General features: G+C 33.8%; 4 protein-coding genes across 30 annotated transcripts in view; 3 read left to right on the forward strand and 1 right to left on the reverse strand.

The window, feature by feature from the left end:
- The window catches only part of LOC129790048 (solute carrier family 35 member B1 homolog), a 766,332-nt gene that overhangs the window by 723,141 nt on the left and 23,890 nt on the right, over positions 1-19,301 (forward strand). The gene's annotated exons all lie outside the window — the stretch shown is intronic.
- LOC129790119 (T-cell leukemia homeobox protein 3) overlaps positions 1-19,301 on the forward strand; it is a 442,143-nt gene that overhangs the window by 398,952 nt on the left and 23,890 nt on the right. The gene's annotated exons all lie outside the window — the stretch shown is intronic.
- LOC129790159 (uncharacterized) overlaps positions 1-19,301 on the forward strand; it is a 241,887-nt gene that overhangs the window by 198,696 nt on the left and 23,890 nt on the right. The window lies entirely within an intron of this gene.
- LOC129788902 (zinc finger protein OZF-like) lies at positions 2-19,030 on the reverse strand. Of its 23 annotated transcripts, none has more exons than XM_055825354.1 (14): positions 18,857-19,030; positions 7,700-8,153; positions 7,381-7,620; positions 7,145-7,289; positions 5,089-5,268; positions 4,507-4,677; positions 3,533-3,558; positions 3,287-3,431; positions 3,001-3,070; positions 2,773-2,934; positions 2,560-2,706; positions 2,217-2,406; positions 1,717-2,002; positions 2-707 (listed from the first exon to the last, which is right to left on the reverse strand). In XM_055825354.1, exons 2-13 carry the CDS (start codon positions 7,913-7,915, stop codon positions 1,757-1,759), a joined length of 1,938 nt encoding a protein of 645 aa, XP_055681329.1. In that variant the 5' UTR covers positions 7,916-8,153; positions 18,857-19,030; the 3' UTR covers positions 2-707; positions 1,717-1,756. The 23 variants fall into 23 exon arrangements, with proteins under 23 accessions (XP_055681329.1, XP_055681452.1, XP_055681406.1 ...); XM_055825325.1 differs by lacking the exon at positions 2-707 and adding an exon at positions 6,296-6,376 and having other exon boundaries at positions 1,040-2,002; XM_055825392.1 differs by lacking the exon at positions 2-707 and adding an exon at positions 6,296-6,376 and having other exon boundaries at positions 1,040-2,014.

Consider the following 19,301-nt stretch of genomic DNA (forward strand, 5'->3'; position numbering starts at 1 on the left):
ATAATTTTCTATTTTCTTATATTTATTATCTTTTTACAATTTCATTTTTTTCTTATTGTATATTTTCTTTTTTCTTCCTCTGCGTACAAAAGATTTTTTTTTGCAAATAAAACGAACATTTTCTTCAGTTTTGGGAGCAAATTCTTCCTGGGTTTTCATTTGTTATGGGAAATAATTTCCTCTAATATAGTACTTTTTTTTCTTCATCATCTTCTTCATAAAATATTGGATATGGCAGATTGTTTTTCACCTCACGTTGCTTTCACAAAAAAAAAATTCTACGTAGTCCGTAAATGTTATGATTATTTTGTTGTGTTCTCTAAGAGCTATATTTTCTCATTTTCCTACTTCATTGCTATACTTTCTGCACTTTTTTTTATACAATTATACACACTAATTTTTTTTATTTATCAAATAATCTCTTTCCTATTTTTATGGCTTCCTTCCGTGGCCACTCTGTACACATTTTTTTGTTCATCAATACTTTTTTTTTTCACTTACAAATTGCAACAAATTTCCACTTTTGCCTTTTTTATCTCACCCCCTTTTCCCCGTATGCATATTGTACAAATAAAAAATTATGGCACAAATTTACTGTCTTGTTTCTTATTTTTTTTTCCAATTGATTCTTTCATCTTTTTATTTCTTCATTTTGTACACAGATTTTTTTTCCTAGTTTTAAAGGCAATTTCATGACTTTCCATCTCCTAATAAAACAAAGAAAAAAAAATTAGCCATTTATTTTGAATAAATGAACTTGCTGCCAATTTTTTTCTTATCTTTCTCTCTCTTTACTCTTAATTTCCTTCTTTGCAATAAAAAATGCAACAGAAGACTTAAAAAAAAACAAAAAAAATAAATAAAATATTTCACAGTATGAAAATGGCACGTTTTTATGTATTTCACATTCTAAATTAAACAGGAGTCCTAAAAAAATATTCCAAAAATACAAAAAGCACGAATTTAGATAATTTTTGACTTGGAGCATTTTTGTTTTCTACTTTATTAGTTTTTCGTCTTAAGATATCATTAAGAGATATTTATGGGCGTGTGTGTATATAGTTTATTTTACAAAAATACAAGTTACAAGTTTTTTTTTATTTTTAAATTATTATTTTGTTTTCAGTATACCTGTGGATGTGTGAGAGAATTGTTTTTTTCTAATATTTTTCTTCCCAAGTGTTTTATTTTTTCTATTTATTATCATCTCTCTAATAAATTGGGAATTAACATAATTGCAATTTTTGTGTTTTGTTCGAATTTTTCTACCTCACGTTAGAATAGTTTTCCTTGTTTATTATCCTGCAAGGAGATGTTTTTTTTAAAAGATTATTATTCTTTGAGAAACTATTGAAAAACGAATGAGGAAAAATGAAAAGCTGCCCAACTTGACTTGAAAAATTATTCCAGAAAATTTTTCAAATAAGGAACTTAACATTCTTTTAACTTATTATTCAGTTTGTAAAAATTAAAGTCTTATAAAATCCCCAGAAGGATAATATTCAATGGAAAACAACATGTTTGCATTATTTTTGATCAACAATTTTGTGTTTTTTAAATAAATTCCCTAGCATTTCCCCATTCATTGATAATTTTTATGGATTTGCGGATTTTTTTCTTTTCTCCTAAAGGTGATTTCTATACATCTACGTTTGTTTTTGTTTGAAATTTAGAGGTACTGGCAACGGATTAGATTAAGGATGTTGCTTCACTCACATTTAGAACACGTGTTGTTATCGAATTCCGCTTACGAGGATCAAACAGATCCTGGACTAGCAATAGTTCCGGGCATCACGTTCTTCTCGATGCGTGCTGCATCGTGTTGTATAACGTGACCAGTCATCCCAATGGGTGTGTGTATGTTCACCCTCTCCTGCTGCATTACGCGCTCCTGTAGTGCACGCTCCTGCATTACCCTTTCCTGTATGGCACGCTCCTGCAACGCACGCTCATGTAGAACGCGATTCTGTATGGCTGCTCTCTCCTGCTGCCTAGCATGGTCCTAGAATTGAGACTGTAATGCATCAAATTTGCTTTATTATCAATTCATTTGCTGCACACATCAAGACAACGGACACACCAGAATCTCCTCACAGACTTCCGGATTTCCTTAAGAAATCCTTAAAGGGTTAATCTCAGAGGTCTGTGAGGAGATCAAACAAGCACAAAAGCATGACTATACATACTAGAAAATCTCTCCTTACCCCATCACTAACCATTGGGCCAGCTGAACCATTGCTACTCCCATTGCTGCTGCGATCATTCGACTGTGCTCCAGGTGTCCCTCCATTCATCACCGTCATGGCATTGCTGCGATCATTCATCATCACTCGATCGGCGGGAATACCAGGCGAAGACATTTGAGATACAGCTGGTGAGGCGTTCAGTTGCAATTCTGACACATACCTGAGCAATTAGACATTATACCTTATGTGGAGACGGAGACAGGGACACCGGACATTGTTAGATGCGTCCCAGAAAAATTCTCCTTTTATTTTTTTGTGCATTTCCTGCCGTTTTATTGCAAGATTTTATTTTTTTTTTTGTAGTGAAACTCACCTGAGATCGCAAACTTGAGAATTATTTGAATCAAAATCCACATTTCCTGAATTTTGGCCACTCTCAACATGGCCTGATGCTACACTATTTATTGTCGCAATACTATTTGCTGTGGTGCGATTTTCCCTGTGCACCCGATTATGATGCCTAAAACGTAAATTAAATAAAATAAATAGTTTTAATTTTTTTTGAAAGAAAATTTGCAAAACTGACCGAATTAGGTAACTGTCCCTTATAAATGTGCGTCCACAGATATTGCACTCATAGTTCTGCCCAGCTGAATGAGTCCGGATGTGTATGGCGAATTGGGATTTACTTGTGAACGTCATGGAACAACGATCGCAACTTAGTGGCTTTTCAGAAACATGAGACCATCTGCAAATTTTCAATAAAAAATTATTCTTTATTCCTCTGAATGTTGCAGTAAAAAAAAATATTTACCTGTGTGCAGTTACATAGCTCTTAACTGCAAAGGTTTTATTGCATATATCACAAGCGTAGGGACGTTCACCTGATTTTTTGGAAGAGAATTAAACGATATTAAAAAAAAAAGATTTTTTAAAAGATTCTTAGGAAAACTTTCTAAAAAATATATAATTTAAAAGAAATATTTTCTTGTAAATTTAGAATTCTTTTAGTGATTTCTGAGAAACATGTTCCACTAAGCCTTTCCAATTAAAATGGAAAATAAAAATAAATTAAGGAAAAATATACAAATAAGACTAACCAGTGTGAATCCTTTTATGAATATTAAGCGATGATTTCTGCGTGAATCGCTTGAGACAAATGTCACAAAGGAATGGCTTCTCGCCCGTGTGGATTCTCACGTGAATGTCTAAATATGGTTTCCTACAGAACGCCGCTGGACATTCCTGCGGACAATAAATTTATTTATTTTCTCTAAAACAATTTTCAATTGAAAGGCTTTTTTTTTAAAAGAATTTTAATACTAATATTTTGATAGAGAACCTACCGTGCACTGAAAAGGTCGTCCTTGCACTATATATCGGGACCGGAAAATAAGAGAAAAAGAATAAAGAAATTTTATTAATTTTTTTTTCAAAACATTTAACAAACATGAATTAATCTTGAAAATTTTAATGGAAGAAATTGTGCAGAATAAATAAAATGAATAAAACCAATTTGAAAAATTCTTTATGATTCTTTTCTCAGGAATCTTTAAACATTAATCATTCCAATTATGTAGTTAATTAAAATTGCGATTAATTAAAACTTCACATGAGTGCACTCTTTTTCTTTTTTAATTTCAAATAAAATTTTAATTTTTCTTGTGAAGAATGGCTAAAAAACCGTTCCAATGCGCATTCTGCTTTTTTTAAGATTATTTTTTTTATTGTTAAAACGTATAAGAAAATAGAGAAGAAATAGATAAACGAAAAAAAATCCCCTCTTTCATATAATTTTATGAAAAGATAAAATCTGTTTGAAAAAAGTTAGAGGAATATTTTGTGTAAAGAATATTGATAAATAAGGCACAGTGGAACAGTCTCATGATTAATGAAAGAATATTTTGAGAAATTCGTTTAGATTTCTGATAAAACCATTATCCACTCCAGATTAAATAATTGTCTTAAAAAGGTTTTTCTTTAATCTCCTATTAATTACCTCATTCTACCATATTTAATTCTTAATAAATTATCTTAGATAAAAAAAAGTTGACTAAATCGAAAAAGAAGTTAAAATTAAAATCAAATAAAACCTCAAGACGAATGACGAGTTTAAATTAAACGATATCCGAGGATTGCATAAGGAATGTTAAGATTTGACTTATAATCTTAAATAAATTAAATCAATTGAGTTGAATTTGTTAAAAATAATATTTAAAAAATAAGGTTTAATTTGAAGCATTCATTATGCAATGTTTTGGGTGGATAGGTAAATAAAAAAGGATGAGAGAGAGAAAAAATAGAGTTTAATTAAACTGACCAGTGTGTATTGTCTTGTGGATGTTTAGCGATGACTTTTGACTGAACCTCTTCAAGCACACTTCACATTCAAATGGGCGTTCGCCCGTGTGCGTACGATAATGGATATCCAAATACGGTTTCCGGGAAAATTTTGCTGGGCATTGCTGACACTCATATGGCTTAAGCTGGACTGCTCCGCCCAAAGGTGCCCACGAAAAAATAAAATTTTCGAAAAAATCAGCATTTTAGATAAGATTATTTTTTCTTAATTTGTTACTACAAATGACAAAAAAAAACAAAAAAAATAGTCACAAGAAAATCATCTTTAGTCACGATAAAAGAAATCTGACTAAATTCTAATAAAATTATAGGAATTCCCTAATCAAACAAAAATGAAATTCTATCTTTTAAACATTTAATTAAATATAGGAAAATGTTTATTTTTTTTTGTGACACACAAAACTCTTTAAATATCCTTGTCTTACAAAAGAAAATCATCAATGTAGATAGATAAATAATGTAAAAAAGGATGTTGAATAAATAAAAAAATAAAACTAAAAAAGGATAAATAAATGAAAATATAAAAAAAGGAGAAACTAACCAGAATGTATACGTTTGTGAATGTTCAGTGTCGACTTCTGAGTGAACCTTTTAGAACAGATTTCGCATTGAAATGGTTTTTCACCCGTGTGGATTCTCATATGTATATCGAGATACGGCTTCCTGGTAAACGAGGACTGACATTCTCCACAGCTAAATGGTTTATTTATGCTCCAATACCCTGGAACAAGTAATAAACAGCGGCCATTAAAATACTGTGTAAGTGCCTAATGTTTATTTTTCATTTAATTTTTCACAAATTAAACTATTTCCTTAAAAGAAAATTAGGAAAATCTTCTTTTTGTTTTAAACAAAAGAAAAAAAAATATAGCTAAATAAAACAGACAATACAGAAAATATAAAATAATGAAAATAAATATATCAATTGCAATGAAAATCAAATTACAAAATCATTGCTAATTTTCATTACAATTTTCTATTCCTACTCTTAGTAATTTAAAATTTTATTCTTTTCTATTGCAGACTTGAAAAAAAAAAATAAACAGAAATTAATGACAGAAAAAAAATGTTCTTTTGCATGCAATTTAATAATTTTTCTTGATTTTTTTTCATTTTCTCAATTGATTTTAATTTTGCACCAAGAACTGAAGTTGTAAAATTTTATTTTATTTAAAAAAAAGTGTTTTTGGCCGCTGTTTAGAACACGATTTTGAATGCCAAAAAGAGCACATAATTTACTGTTCGGAGGTTCAAGAAAATATTTCTTTTAAATTAATTATAAAAATTATAAAAAGAAAATGAGAAATTATTGGAAAATATTTGAAACACGATTAAATTTATTTAAACGATGTTCTTAAATATTGTTGAAGCATAAATAAAAACTAAAATATTGCTCAACATTCATTTACAATTCAAATGGGTGACCTCCATTCTTTTCAAAAAATATTTATTAATCAATCAAAAAATTATTAAATTTGTTAACTTTATAATTTAATTAAAAAAATAATAATAATTAAATATCAATAAAAATGTGAATTTTATTTACTTGATTTTTCGTTTTTTGTGTGTTGCAATTTAGGTTTGGTTTTTTGTTAGAAGTCTTAAAAATCAAGCTGATAGTTTTTGATTTTATTTGCAAAAAAAAATATCAATCAAGTAAATAAATTTCATTTAAAAGGTAATAATTTCAATATTTAGATGAATAAGAAAAATTAAATGATAGAACAGTAACAAAATTGACAACGCACCCGTATGAATTCGTGAGTGCAATGTAAGTGCACACTTTTGTGTAAAGGTTTTCCCGCAATGGCACCTGAATGGTCGTTCGCCTGAGTATACATACAATTTATCATTACACAGCGAATTATTAGGGAGAATTTTTAACAAAAAAAAAAGTAAATCAGTATGCCCTAATCTTAATAATTAGAATTTAGTTCTTAATTAAAAAAAAACTCAAATAAAACAAACTTTTGTTTCCTTTTTTGTAGACAATATCTGCCCATAAAATATGTCCACAATTATCCAAAATGAAACTCTGTATTAACAAAAGGTAAAAAAAAAGATAAGTGCAACAAAGGTAGAGAAATAACAAAAAAGAAATTCAAGAATGATAAATAAAAGTTGATTTTATAGTCCACTGAACAGATAGATTTCTTTACACAAACTATACAGGATTGAGTACAAAAAATTCAAGTATAAATAAGTTTTGTCTATTTATGAAGAAAAGGATTTTTTTTGCAGACTTTGCATTAGGAATTTTCGAGAAAAATTATTAGCGGCAGAGAAAGAGAACTTTTCTTGGAACAAACAAACAAACTAAAAGATAAAAGATAAATTAAAATTAAACTGAAGAAATAGAGGGAGACAATGTGTGGCTAAATAAATCAAATAATTAAAATAAACAAAAGAATAAACTTTGAAAGACTTCTGAAGCCACAAATTTCTCTCACAAAAAAGAACTCTATTAATTAAAAAAAAAAAAAACTTTATCCTCCTTTTTTCGGTAATATAAATAAACTCCCATCAATGAGCAACTTAATTTGTCGTTATAATTAATTTATTTTTTAAAGGTACATTCGTTTATGCTACTTTCTTACCTGTGTGAATCCTTTTGTGTGTATTCAAGGAGGACTTTTGTGAAAATCTCTTCATACATAAATCGCATTGGAAGGGTCTTTCTCCTGTATGTGTCCGCATGTGGACCTCTAAGTACGGCTTACGACAGAAAGCTGCTTCGCAAACCTAATATTTTGAAGAAGATTTAAAAGGAAAAGCTTTTTTAATGTTTTCTGAACTTTAATAAATTTAGCGTAAAATAAATATAAATACGTACCGTGCACTGGAAGGGCTTTGTTCCTGAATGTAGCTTCATGTGAACATAATAACTACTGGCTGATGAGAGTATCTTGCCACAGACTTTGCACGCCTGCGGTTTACTGCGCGATGTGTGCGTCCCAGTTGCTGAATTGGATTGTCCAGACATTGAATGCTGCATCCCATGCGAGCTTGATTGGGGTAATTCTGGCTTTGCCACATCTGATACATTAGACATTGGCGTATCTGGTGGTTGAGGCTGCAAACAACGAAAGAATTATGTTAAATTATGTGCTTACTGCTAGTCTCATGCACACCGGGTGCATCGGAAATCTCACCACAATTAATGATTGCGGTTGCATGGAATTATCCTTGTCGTCCTGCAAGGAGATTACGGTCTGCTCATTGGCCTGCTCCACGGATCGCGGTGGCAACGGTTGACCCATTTGCGGTGGTGGTGGGCATGTTGAATAGAAGCCCATCGGTTCGGACTTGATCTGTTGCTCAAACATCGTTATTGTCGCCAGTAGATCACTGGTGGGGGGTACAGGCATCCGCCCGACCCCCCAATGGGCCGGAAAACTTATTTTGAGGCTGTCCTCTTGCCAATTTTCACAAAAAATTAAATTTTTCACCTTTCAATTTACAACATTTCTTTCACATTTTATGATAACTTTTTCTTTTTCTCTTTTTTAACGATTTTATATAGACTTAAATTTATTTCTTCACTGTTCTCCTTCTTTAACTCACGTCTTCGTCACAAAGCTTCTTCTGCAGTTGTAGTTCAATCGTCTGGAAAAGTAAGAGAAATGAATTTTATTTTGAGAGTTCAACAAACTACCATATGGGCAGATCATTATAATTTAATTCACTATTAAAAGGATTAAAGGGGAATTAAGTCCTGAATTTTAACTTTACGATTCGTACAGACTAAATCAATTCAATTCCCATTCAGAACATACTTTTAGGACTTTAATTCAGCAATAAAACAAAAAAAAAACATTCTAAATGCTATAAAAATCCCATCATTGCCAAACCACTAAAAACGCTTTTCATGTTAAATCCCCGAAACATTTTGTGAAAACAATAACAATGAAAAAAAAATATAACATAAAATGGTCTACAGATAATCGTATTCCATCTTCCTTCCTATTCTACCGAGAGCATATACGCGCGTGTACATAACAACATAGCATATACGGTATAATGTGTATGAATGCTTATATTGAATAATATTATGTGTTGTGTGCTTACATTACATATAAATATTGTATTACATGCCAAGGTCGTCTGGCTGGTTGTTAATATACCGCTATATAGAAGCGCATATCATCATCGTCATCAATATCGTCATCTGGTGGGGCCATACACCGCTGACAATATAGGTACATGGTAAGTATGTACAACACATTCCATCCCAATAGAGACCTAAACTCAACAGACATGGTGGTACTCTTGTTCTTTCAGCGCGTCATCAAATAAACAGAATCCAATGGGCCCTAAAATTCAGCACCCTTCGTGCACATATACCTACAGTGCGCTGTCGCCCTTTCTGTTCCCTTTTCCGAATGGCTTTTTCATTCGTGCCAGTGGCGCAACTCCACAATTTACCCAAATTCACAGCACAGAATTCCTGGGGGGTGGGTGAGTGGATCGAGGGCGTCGGCTTCACAGTAAAATTGCTATGGACAGACGCGAAAAGGGAGAGAAAGACAATGCAAAAGGATAAGAATAGTTTTTTTAGGTTCTGGCATTTTATTTCTTTTTCTTTTGCACTCAGACATCTTTCTGATATAGTTCTGTGAATTTTACGAAAAATTCTCAACATAGAATTTATTTCTTTTATTTGTTTTTAATAAAAATGAGAATAGTTTCTCTTCTTGGGAAGTTGATTGCTCTTATTTTCGCTAATGAAAATTATTCTTTAGCTTTAAGGTAAACTTTTTTTTTTAAGAATCTTGATTGTTAATTATTTTTTCCAAGATTAGGATTACGTTAAATTAGATTTTCTTGAAAATGTAACAAAGGTCCACTATGAGCCTCTATAGCAACACAAAGATCATAAGGTAAAATGAATGTTTAAACAAATTGAAATTTTAAAAGACATTTTGGAGATATGTAGGCTAAATTTCTATTGACGTTTCGACAATCACAAGAATCTTCATCAGGTTAAAAAAAACATTTTTATTATATAATTAATAAAACATCAACGGAAAATTATTAAAAACTGAGAATAAGGTCAAAATTTGCATTGGCTAATCATTAACTTTTGAAAGTTTGAGAGTGTTCCAATAAAACCGATCTGCTCTGTATATTGTGCATAACGTCCTTTTAATATTTTATTAGTTAAAGTGTAAAACATATAGCAAAGATATAGAAAAGTATTATGACGAAACACCAGTTACCCAAATCTTGTTGAACTTCGACTTTTCTGTGTCTATCAAATTTCATACATGTACAACACACCACCCTCTATTTTATGCATAGGTATATCTATAAATATAGCAGGGGGATGAATGGTGTATCTCATGATGTGTACATTATATAGGAATATCTAGGTGTATTAAAATATACGATAGAATGTGTACAAGCATCGGAATCATGTGTATCTCTCTCCTGCTTCTATTGTAGGAAAATGCTTATATCCCTCCCTTGGTTTGCGATACATCCATACGGTATTATATGTTGTTAAGGCAATGAGAATAAGTGAAAGTATGTATATTATTATGCCGTCATCATGTTCACCAGAGTACTATGTGTGGGACTTTAAGGCGATACGAGGGTGGATTGGGGCCTTTTTCTCTCTCATTTGTACAACCCAAACTTTCTTGAGATTGGTCATGATTGTTTCTCATTTCTTTCATTAATAATTTACACATTAAATATTAATATATCTCATTGCGAGCTGGGATTCATGTTACCTTTTTGGTGGATTTAATTAATTTTTTTTCTTTGGGAAATTCAATGAGTTCATTTTATTGGAATGTCATTTATTGGTGAAATTTGCAAAAAGTGAATGAAGAGATGCAAATTTCTGAAGAATGCAACCACGAAAGTTTTCTCGGTGAAAATGACTATGTTGTCTGAACTTAATTACACTCTACCGCATTTGATGACTTGACTCGAGGGGGAGAAAAAGAGAAAATTGAGTGAAAAAGGAACTAAGAAACTTCAAGAACTCGTTGATTGGATCTCAGTCTGTTTTTTTTCTACATCATCTCTTCCCCTTAACTTTTTCGTACTGTAACGCTGCAGATTTCTCACAAATCCTCCATGGAATTCAAGATGAGTCATGGAAATCAGCGAGTATATTGAGGGAAAAGACCACGAGAAAAAAAAATTATCTCTTTTGGTTTTTTTTGTAAAGAAGAAAAAATGCGTCCAAGAGAGAAGTTGAATTGTCGAAGAAGACAAAAAGAGGTCCCTTAGCTACCAATTGTTAAAGTAATAATATTATGTGCAAAAAGAAGTGGAATAGAGTGGCGACAGCAAAATCGGATCAGTATTTTTGCACCACACAAGGAAGTAGCAACGATGTCAACGGCAAAACAGAAAATGGCAAAGTCAGAGGACGCCACAGTAACAGATCAATAAATTTTCCTCATCCTCTCCTGCTGCACCCACCACCGTTCCGCCCTTCCCGGAGTATTCTACCTCCTTCTATGCTGTATGCTCACTTCTCTATCGAAATACCCCTCGCAGCAGAATCCAACTTTTCTCAGCTCAGGCAATTTTGCTTCTTCTCTTTAGCTTCGTCTCCAACTTCGTCTTCAAGCTTCTTCTTACACACGCTACACCAGCCCCATTACATTCCAGTCCCACATTTTGCACCGCAGCATTTGACTTTGTATTGGCGAAGCGAAAATTAATACCAAAACCAGTTGGGATGGCGATTTTTTTTGCGTGCAAAAACCAGAAAACTAATATCGCGAGAATTCTCTCTGCATCAAATATAATTTTCACCTGTACACTAAAATAATTTTCCCATCTTCATCTACACGCCTCTCTTTTTTTTTCCTCCCCAAATCACACAACACCCACACACAATGAGGAATAATCTAAAATTCTACCCCTAATCAATAAACTAAAACACTTTTTTTTGCGAATAGGTCACCTTTGCGCACCCAAATTCACCTTTCGTCTTCTTTCTGCCGCTTTTTGCAACATTTTATGCTCTCACGGAGGTTTCTCACCTTTGAGGCCAGTTCTTAAGAGCGCCTCTTTTGCAACCCAGCATGTTATATGTTTGTACGTAAATCTATAGTTAATTTATTGCAAGGCAGACAATGTTGTATGTAAAAATTTCACTTTCACCAAAAGGTGAGTGCATCAACTTTCGAAGACTATCCCGAATGTTTGATTATTATGATAAAAAAACAAGGTTTTGTACATTAAGAATCGTCCATAATTTTTTTTCTTCATTTAAGCACTTGGTCATAAAATGTTTTTTGGTAGACCATGGGAAGTGATCTTCCTTTCTATTATGGATATTTTTTGTGTGGTAATATCCATCACAAAAAAAAACATATACCCCTATTTAGGTCTAAACATAGGCATACATTGTACATAAAAAAAGTAAATAAGAGACACCTCAAAGCCAAAGTATCGGATATCTCATGATAAGCATACATCCTATTTCCATAACTATATCCTCAGCATACTTCGTCGCAACATGTAGACGCAGACACTTTGTGTGAATGGGAAATAAAATGTAAATAACCATAAACATAATGATTATAACTTTTATGTTACATACTCCCGCACATTATGTACAAAGTGTCTGTACTACGAAAGAATCTCTTCCGATTTATGAGACAGATGAAAAGTTTTGTTAAAGAAAATATTCTTGAGAATAAGTTTGTGTTAGTTTGCTTGATAAAATCATAATCGATTTCAATGATTTTTTTTTGAAGAATAATTAAAATAATAAAAATCTTTATTTCCTTGTAGCTCTAATAAGTTTTCAAGAATTATCCCTAAATACTCTCTCGGTATTTCCTGGTGGTCGCCAGATGGAAAACTAATTTGAGTATAGTTAAGAACACACTTTAACTTTTCAAAGTTTTCCACCAAGTATCTCAAAAAGTTGGATTAATTTAATGTTGAAATATGAAAATTTAATTTTAGGAATTTTCTTAAATGAAGAAAAGCTTGAAGATATCTTTTTAATTTCTTTGCCACGAAAATTTGCAAAAAGAAAACATTCTACCACTTTAAGATCACATACTTTTCTTTACATATATGTACATTTTTTTTCAAGTACTTCTCTCACTCTATCCCGCGTTCTCATCGTCACAACTTTTTCTCATTCACATATACAGTATACATATTCTTTAATACATCACCCCACTATAGAATGAAAGGAATTCCAAAAGGAAAATCTCTTCTGTGGAATGCCAACAGCTAGGTACAATGTGTGTATAAATATGGCGGTATGCAGAGGCAAAAGGAAAAGCTCCAAACCAAATCACCACCTACCAAGCATAGGGGCTGCTTTGGCACTGACTTCCACAGTCATCATCAACCTCCGTCTCTATGGCTGGAGACTTTGAGCGAAGGAGAGGAAAGATAGAACGCGCATTTGTACACTGTCTTTCACATCACCCACCACCCAATCATGACGATGATTCCCATGATGATAGGTGGACGGCAATTGCTTTTACTTCCATCCTTTTTCGATTACATGGCAAAGGTAGCACAACGAATGGGTCAAATTGAATAAAAATTGACTTTTAAAGTAATTTTGTGTAGTTTTCAATTTTATTTCGCATTTTATAGTGGTTTGTTTTAATGAAAATTGGATTACGGTGTTCTGCCAAGAAATAGGGATCTATTTTGGAGTTTTCTCTTGAGAATATTCCTACAGCAAATATCTCTTCCGGTTTTGATTTAGCCTTTGACCCTACATATTGGAGGCTATTAAAAAGTCATGATACAATATGCGTTTGTTTATTTCAGAATATTTGAAAAGTTCATCCTTTTGTAATTTCCTAAAGTGGAAAATATAGATTTTTTTAATCTACACTTCAATTGACCCATTCTATCCCACCTTGTGCTACAGAATAAATATTTTTGGACTATACTCCTATTTCTCTATTCCAGAATAAAATGTTAGGTATAATAAAAAAATATTTTGATGGCATAAAAAAGCTCAATACATGAAAAGGAGTTCTAAATTTTTATATTGAAAAGGATATTAAGAGATCGTTAATCTTATGTACCTTTCTATTTATCTAAAAAAAACTTTGGTTTCTATGGAGCCCTACAATAAAGTTTTACCCTAAAAAAAATCAAAAGCATTAGGGAGAAAGTTTTTCCCAGAAAAGTTCTTCCCATCAGGAAAAACCACGCGATTTCCCAAGGATTTCCAAACTTCAATGTATTATGTATATAGGTAGCTCAAGTGCCATCGATATATAGGTTTTCAAAAGGGGAGGGGTGATATGGTGGAAAAAATAAAACCGCCGTTTTTCATCCACGCTTCACACCCCCCTCTAATGAAGTCTATAGAAATCAATGTGGAAGGAAATTTGCATTGGGCACGAAAGAGCAGAGAATATTGCAGGAAATTATGCACACAATTTTCAATTTACCGACAATTTTCACCGAACAAGGAAAGCAATCAGGAATTTTTACCCAGAGAACTTTTAGCAATTTCTCTTTGCCTATTCTACCTTTCCTTTTCCTCACACGGCACTTCTCGGCATCCACAAGCGTATTATTTCCTAAGGGCGTATTTGGTATGAAAGAGAACTGTGTGTGTGTGTGCTATATAGGGGAAAATTGTGAAATGTGAAAAAGGGCGAATTGCCACCTTCCGCTTTTCCACACACAGAGAAGTGTGATGAGCATCCAATTGAACGAAACCACTCTTCCACCGATTTTCCCACACACACACCACCCCCTCCCATGGGAGACATTCGATGTTATAAGAAGACATTTCCATTGAAAAGTTCCCCCAGACATATGGGTGGGAAAGAGAGAAAACTAGGAGTCTAGCCAAAGGGAATTTTCACCAACATCCAGTGTTTTTCAGCCCTCGAGGGACGAAAGAGAGAATGGCTGGATGGAAAGACCGAAGGGTGAGTTTAGCACTCAAGAGATTCGAGAAATTGGATGAATCTCTGCGTCGATCACGTTTAACTTTACGCACCCGTCATCACCTCATACGTCCACCCTCTTGCTACACGGCTAAGACATAAATTCCGTTGGGTAAACTAAAAGAAAATCCATAAAACCCACAAGAAAATGTCACAAGAGGGAATTTTTTTTTCACAAGCAAATTGCCTTTTTTGCGTGGGAGAAATTTTTCAATTATTCACCAATTTGTCTCTCACAGCAAAACTATGTACATATTATGTAGGTATATATAATTAAAAATGTATGGAAGGGTGTAAGACTTTCTGGGCAAGAAGAAGGAACCATCTTATCAATTTTTTAGGGACGATGACGAATAAAAAAAAGAAAGGGGCTTTTCCTCAATTTTCTCGTCACTGACATATTTCGACATTATATATATAACGATAGAGAAGACGAGAGGAGTCAGGAAAATATCTTTGACTCCATTTCCGCAAGAAAACCTCCCCCATCCTTCCCGCCCCATGAAGACCATCCATTTCATTTCTTTATCGCTCCATCGCACTACCTCCCCCATAAATCTCTGACCGCTTCGTCCGACCCCCAACGACTCGCATCTCCTCGCTGTGGGTGGAAAAATTCAAACGTCCAAAAAGCAATTCTTGGTAAAACAAAAGAGTTTCACGGGAGCAATGTTATGGATTAATGGTTGGGGCATGCGCAAAGGGAAAAGCTTTTGCGGAATTGTAAGTGTAAGAGCGAGAAAATATTCTCCATCGCATACAGACATAGCGGAAACTTTTCCAGAAAAGGGAATGGGTACTCAAAGACAACCTTCCTCGCCCATTTCTCTTCATTTCCCGCACCATCGAGCATCCACCACCACCACTCTGTGAGTGGATTTCCCACACTGAGAGCTCAAGTGGACAATTTATATCTATATTTCATAGACAATTTTTCATCTATGTACATAACTATATATAGCGAATCTCACTTTTGCCAGGATAATTGAAAGACCACGATGGGGAGGCAGGAAAGGCTATCAATCAAAAGTCCAAAATATCATAAAGGATGACGAAGAAAAACTTTTGATGCACTTTTCCTGCGAAATTTTCAATTAATTTTACGACATTTTTCACAGTTCAAAGTTCACAAATTATTGCCTTTTTTGCACCCTTAATTTACGCCCACGCACTGAGCAATTAGGATCTCATTTTCCTCCAAATTACTTAACACCTGATAAAATTTCAACAACAAAAAAACGAGAGAAATGTTTAAGCGCTGAGAGTGGCTTTAAAAAAAACGCCAATGTCCGATGGTATTTTCTCAATGAAATGAATGGAAGCCACCATATATACATACATTCGGGTATGTTGGGTATAGAGACCTCGACGTAAACAAAAGTTCATGTAGCGTCTGCTATACGTGTATGAAGTGATATTATGTTTTGCCTCTCTGCTGTTACATATTTTATATGTCGGTTCATGCCGAATACATAATACATGTAGCAGAAAGTGATTGTAGGTATGTAGATTTTCCCAAAACATGTGAATGAATCTGTGTTTTCTTCCTCTCTCTGTCTCTCCCCCAAAATCACTATAAAATCCTTTTTCATGCACTCACATGAGGAGATAGAGAGATACTTTGATGCTTTAGCCTCGGCATCGTGTTATTTATCAATGCGACTCTGCCTTTCCGTGGATTATTTTTAGATTAACGGTGGCTCCTACCACTCACACCATTGGACGCTATGTGCAATGGGAGTTATAAAAAGCTTCTCTACATATATTGCCAATTCTAAGACATACCTATATGTAGTATTTAATTCGTTTAATTGAAGTTTTGCAATTTATATTGAACATGTTGAATAGAGAAAATCTGGATGCAATCAAGACGGAAGGAATAATATTTTTTTTTTGATAAGTTTGAAGACTTTTTCAGAAAGTTTTTTTTAACCTTTAATTTTTTTAAAATCCAAGAAAGTATTTTCTTTTATTTAAAAAAGATTAGATACTAAAAAAAGTTCCTTAAAGTTTTTAAAAGGCTTCTCGAACTTTTAAGTTATGGGGGTGGGGTTGAGAAAATTCTTCAGAGAAAGCTCAGAAAGTTAGTCATACATTTATTTTAAATTTTGCAAAAGGAATTAAGTGATTATCTCTTGTTCTTTGCACTGAAGAGCATTTAAATGAAACCTACAAAGTATTTCTAAATGCAAGCATTTAGACGTAAATTCATTGCAATTAATCTTTAATATATTTTTTAACAAGAATAATTTTTTTTCTCTTTTTATTAAGGATCTATAACAGTTTTCTTTTTCAAAGATTCATATTTGATTATTCGTTTTTGAATTAATAAGTAGTAAAACAAAAAAACTTCTGAATAAACATCTCTTGGATTTTTTTTGTCTATTTTGCGCTTTTCGATCTGTCTGTGCGAGTGAATGAGAAGAGATTGATTTTTAATCACGAACCTTATTCTTGTATGTTCTTTTTTTAGAACTTCTATATAGACACAATGCGGATTGATGGACGCATTTTGTGATTGTTTTACGTGAAGGGATTTCCATTTGAGCCGCTCCCTTCGTTGACTATATCGGTATTTTATTTTGGAGTATGAGATTTGTGGGATCAATGGTTTTGGTTCATGTCCAGCAGCCCACCCACATTGTACCTACAATTGGCAATTGCGGCTCTCAGCTCGAACTAACTGCTGTGAGTTGCAATCATATCCTATGTGGGAATACGGAATGTGGGGAGAGAGCAGCCACAGAGCGGGCGTGAAGGGTCAGTGGGCTGAGTGGGTGGGATGACACCGTGGTCTGCGGCATGGGGTTGGAATTGCGGGAGGCGCAGGGCATTTCCCATCGCGCTTCAAATCGATTTTCTCCCAAGAATCTGCATAAAACCCCATGGTGAGCGCGTCATCTGCCGAAATGGCAAACTCCCCTACAAGTTCACACCAATCTCTAAGCGCGCTTCTTTTCTCCCTCAATTTTCTTCTCTGTCTTTCGCAATTCCTCACACCATGTCACGACTTTGTCCTCATCGTCTTATTCCTCTTCTTCATGCCTTCTCCACACTCTGCCTTATGCCTCTCTCCACCCATTTCGTGCAGGCAGCCCCGAGAAGGAAAAAAAAAAACGTAATACAGAGTGGAAGAAGAGGCGATGAGGGAAATTTCTTCGAGTCTAATCAGAAATTCTAATGGGTTCTACGTGAAGAGGCGCAGCGCCGTGACAAAGAAAATTGAGCACTGAGAGTGAAGATGGAATCAAGACGATTTAAATCCCACGACCCACAGCCAGCCCCCTCGGTAAATTTTTAATTGAATTCCCAAACCCCCCTCTGCCCTCTGTCACCCCCGCAACACCATCACCCTCAGGGCTCTTCTTCCGTCTCGGGATTCGTCACCACCCATTTTTTTTCGGGAGGAGGACACACAACACCACTCTTTGCCGAGAAAATCAATACCAATCTCGTTCCCTCTCGCTCGGACCAGCAGCACCAAAAGGGACCTGCCTGCCAGTAATTAAGTCATTCCAACTCTTTTTCGCCACCCACCCACAAGTGTCACTGCTGCTTAGGGATCTCCAAGCGCCAGTGGAATGAATCTCATGGACGCTGTCCCTATATTTTACTTCAAGAGCAATATCTACATAGCCCTTACTAAAGGGTTATCCCTTTGACCAAAATGTTCTTTGCAGAAAAAAGGTCTTCATGCATTTTGGTTTGCTCCAAAATTCCTTTTCTCTGAATTATTTTTTTTTAATTCATATTTTTCTGTGATTATTTTTTTATTCAGTAATTTAAGTAAAAGTAGGTAATATTAAAGCTTTCAGATGATAAAATAAAGTAAATAATTTTTACATGTTTTTGGGATTTTCCGGGATTCTCATTACAAAAAAATCGTTGCCATTTTAATTGATTTTCACCAAAAAAAAAGAGCATCAGGCAAAAAAAAATTGCATTTTCCAGCGTGACTTTTGCTAAAAATATTTAGTACACGCACAAAAGATAAACTCGATTCATCTTCAATTTTTTTTACCCATGTCTCATCCACTCCAACAAAACTCGCTTCTTCATTCGTCTGGCCAGTCTTTTTAACCCACACTCTTGCACTTTTTTGCACAAGCCACAGTGGAGTTTATCAAAAATTCTTGACCATTTTCTCGCGTTTTCTCTTTTGCTTCCGGGATATGCGGGCAATAGCATCGTAATTTTCGCATTTTCCCACCTCCTCTTCCCGCCGAACACCACCCAAAATAGCCACTAAAACATTCCCCGTGAGATTTCAAGTTCAAATAACCCGGAGAAATTTGCAATCGCGAAATTCTCCGCATAAATTAAAGAATGAGTGCGGCGGTGAAAAAAAAATGTTGGAGTCATGGAGTTTAATTTTCAAACACATTTTATACTTACAATTAATGCACGTGACACTTTGCAAACTATGCGCACATATGGAACTATATATACACTACAAAACTAATCACAAATTATCACTAAATCATACACTTCGCTTGCATTTTTTCCCATTTCTGTCTGCGAATAAAACCAATGGCGGCTACTCTTCTTTTTCTTTTTTTAGACTGTGTACCCCTATGGCACATTGATGTGGAATATCCACACAACTTCCACTGTTCTACGAGGAAATATTCCCACATATATACATATACATATATTGCTATTTTCCGTTTTGTGGAAAATATCAATTTCGGTCAAATTTTGTTTGGAAAAATCCTAAAAAAAACTCATTGAAATCGATTATTTGATATTATTTTCCAATTATAAAGGAAAATTTAATGTATTTTTCATTAATATTTTAGTTTTCCTTTTAATATTTTCCATATTTCAATTTTATTTTACA

The sequence above is a fragment of the Lutzomyia longipalpis genome, chromosome 1, assembly GCF_024334085.1.
Source record: "Lutzomyia longipalpis isolate SR_M1_2022 chromosome 1, ASM2433408v1".
In the NCBI taxonomy this organism is placed as follows: domain Eukaryota; kingdom Metazoa; phylum Arthropoda; class Insecta; order Diptera; family Psychodidae; genus Lutzomyia; species Lutzomyia longipalpis.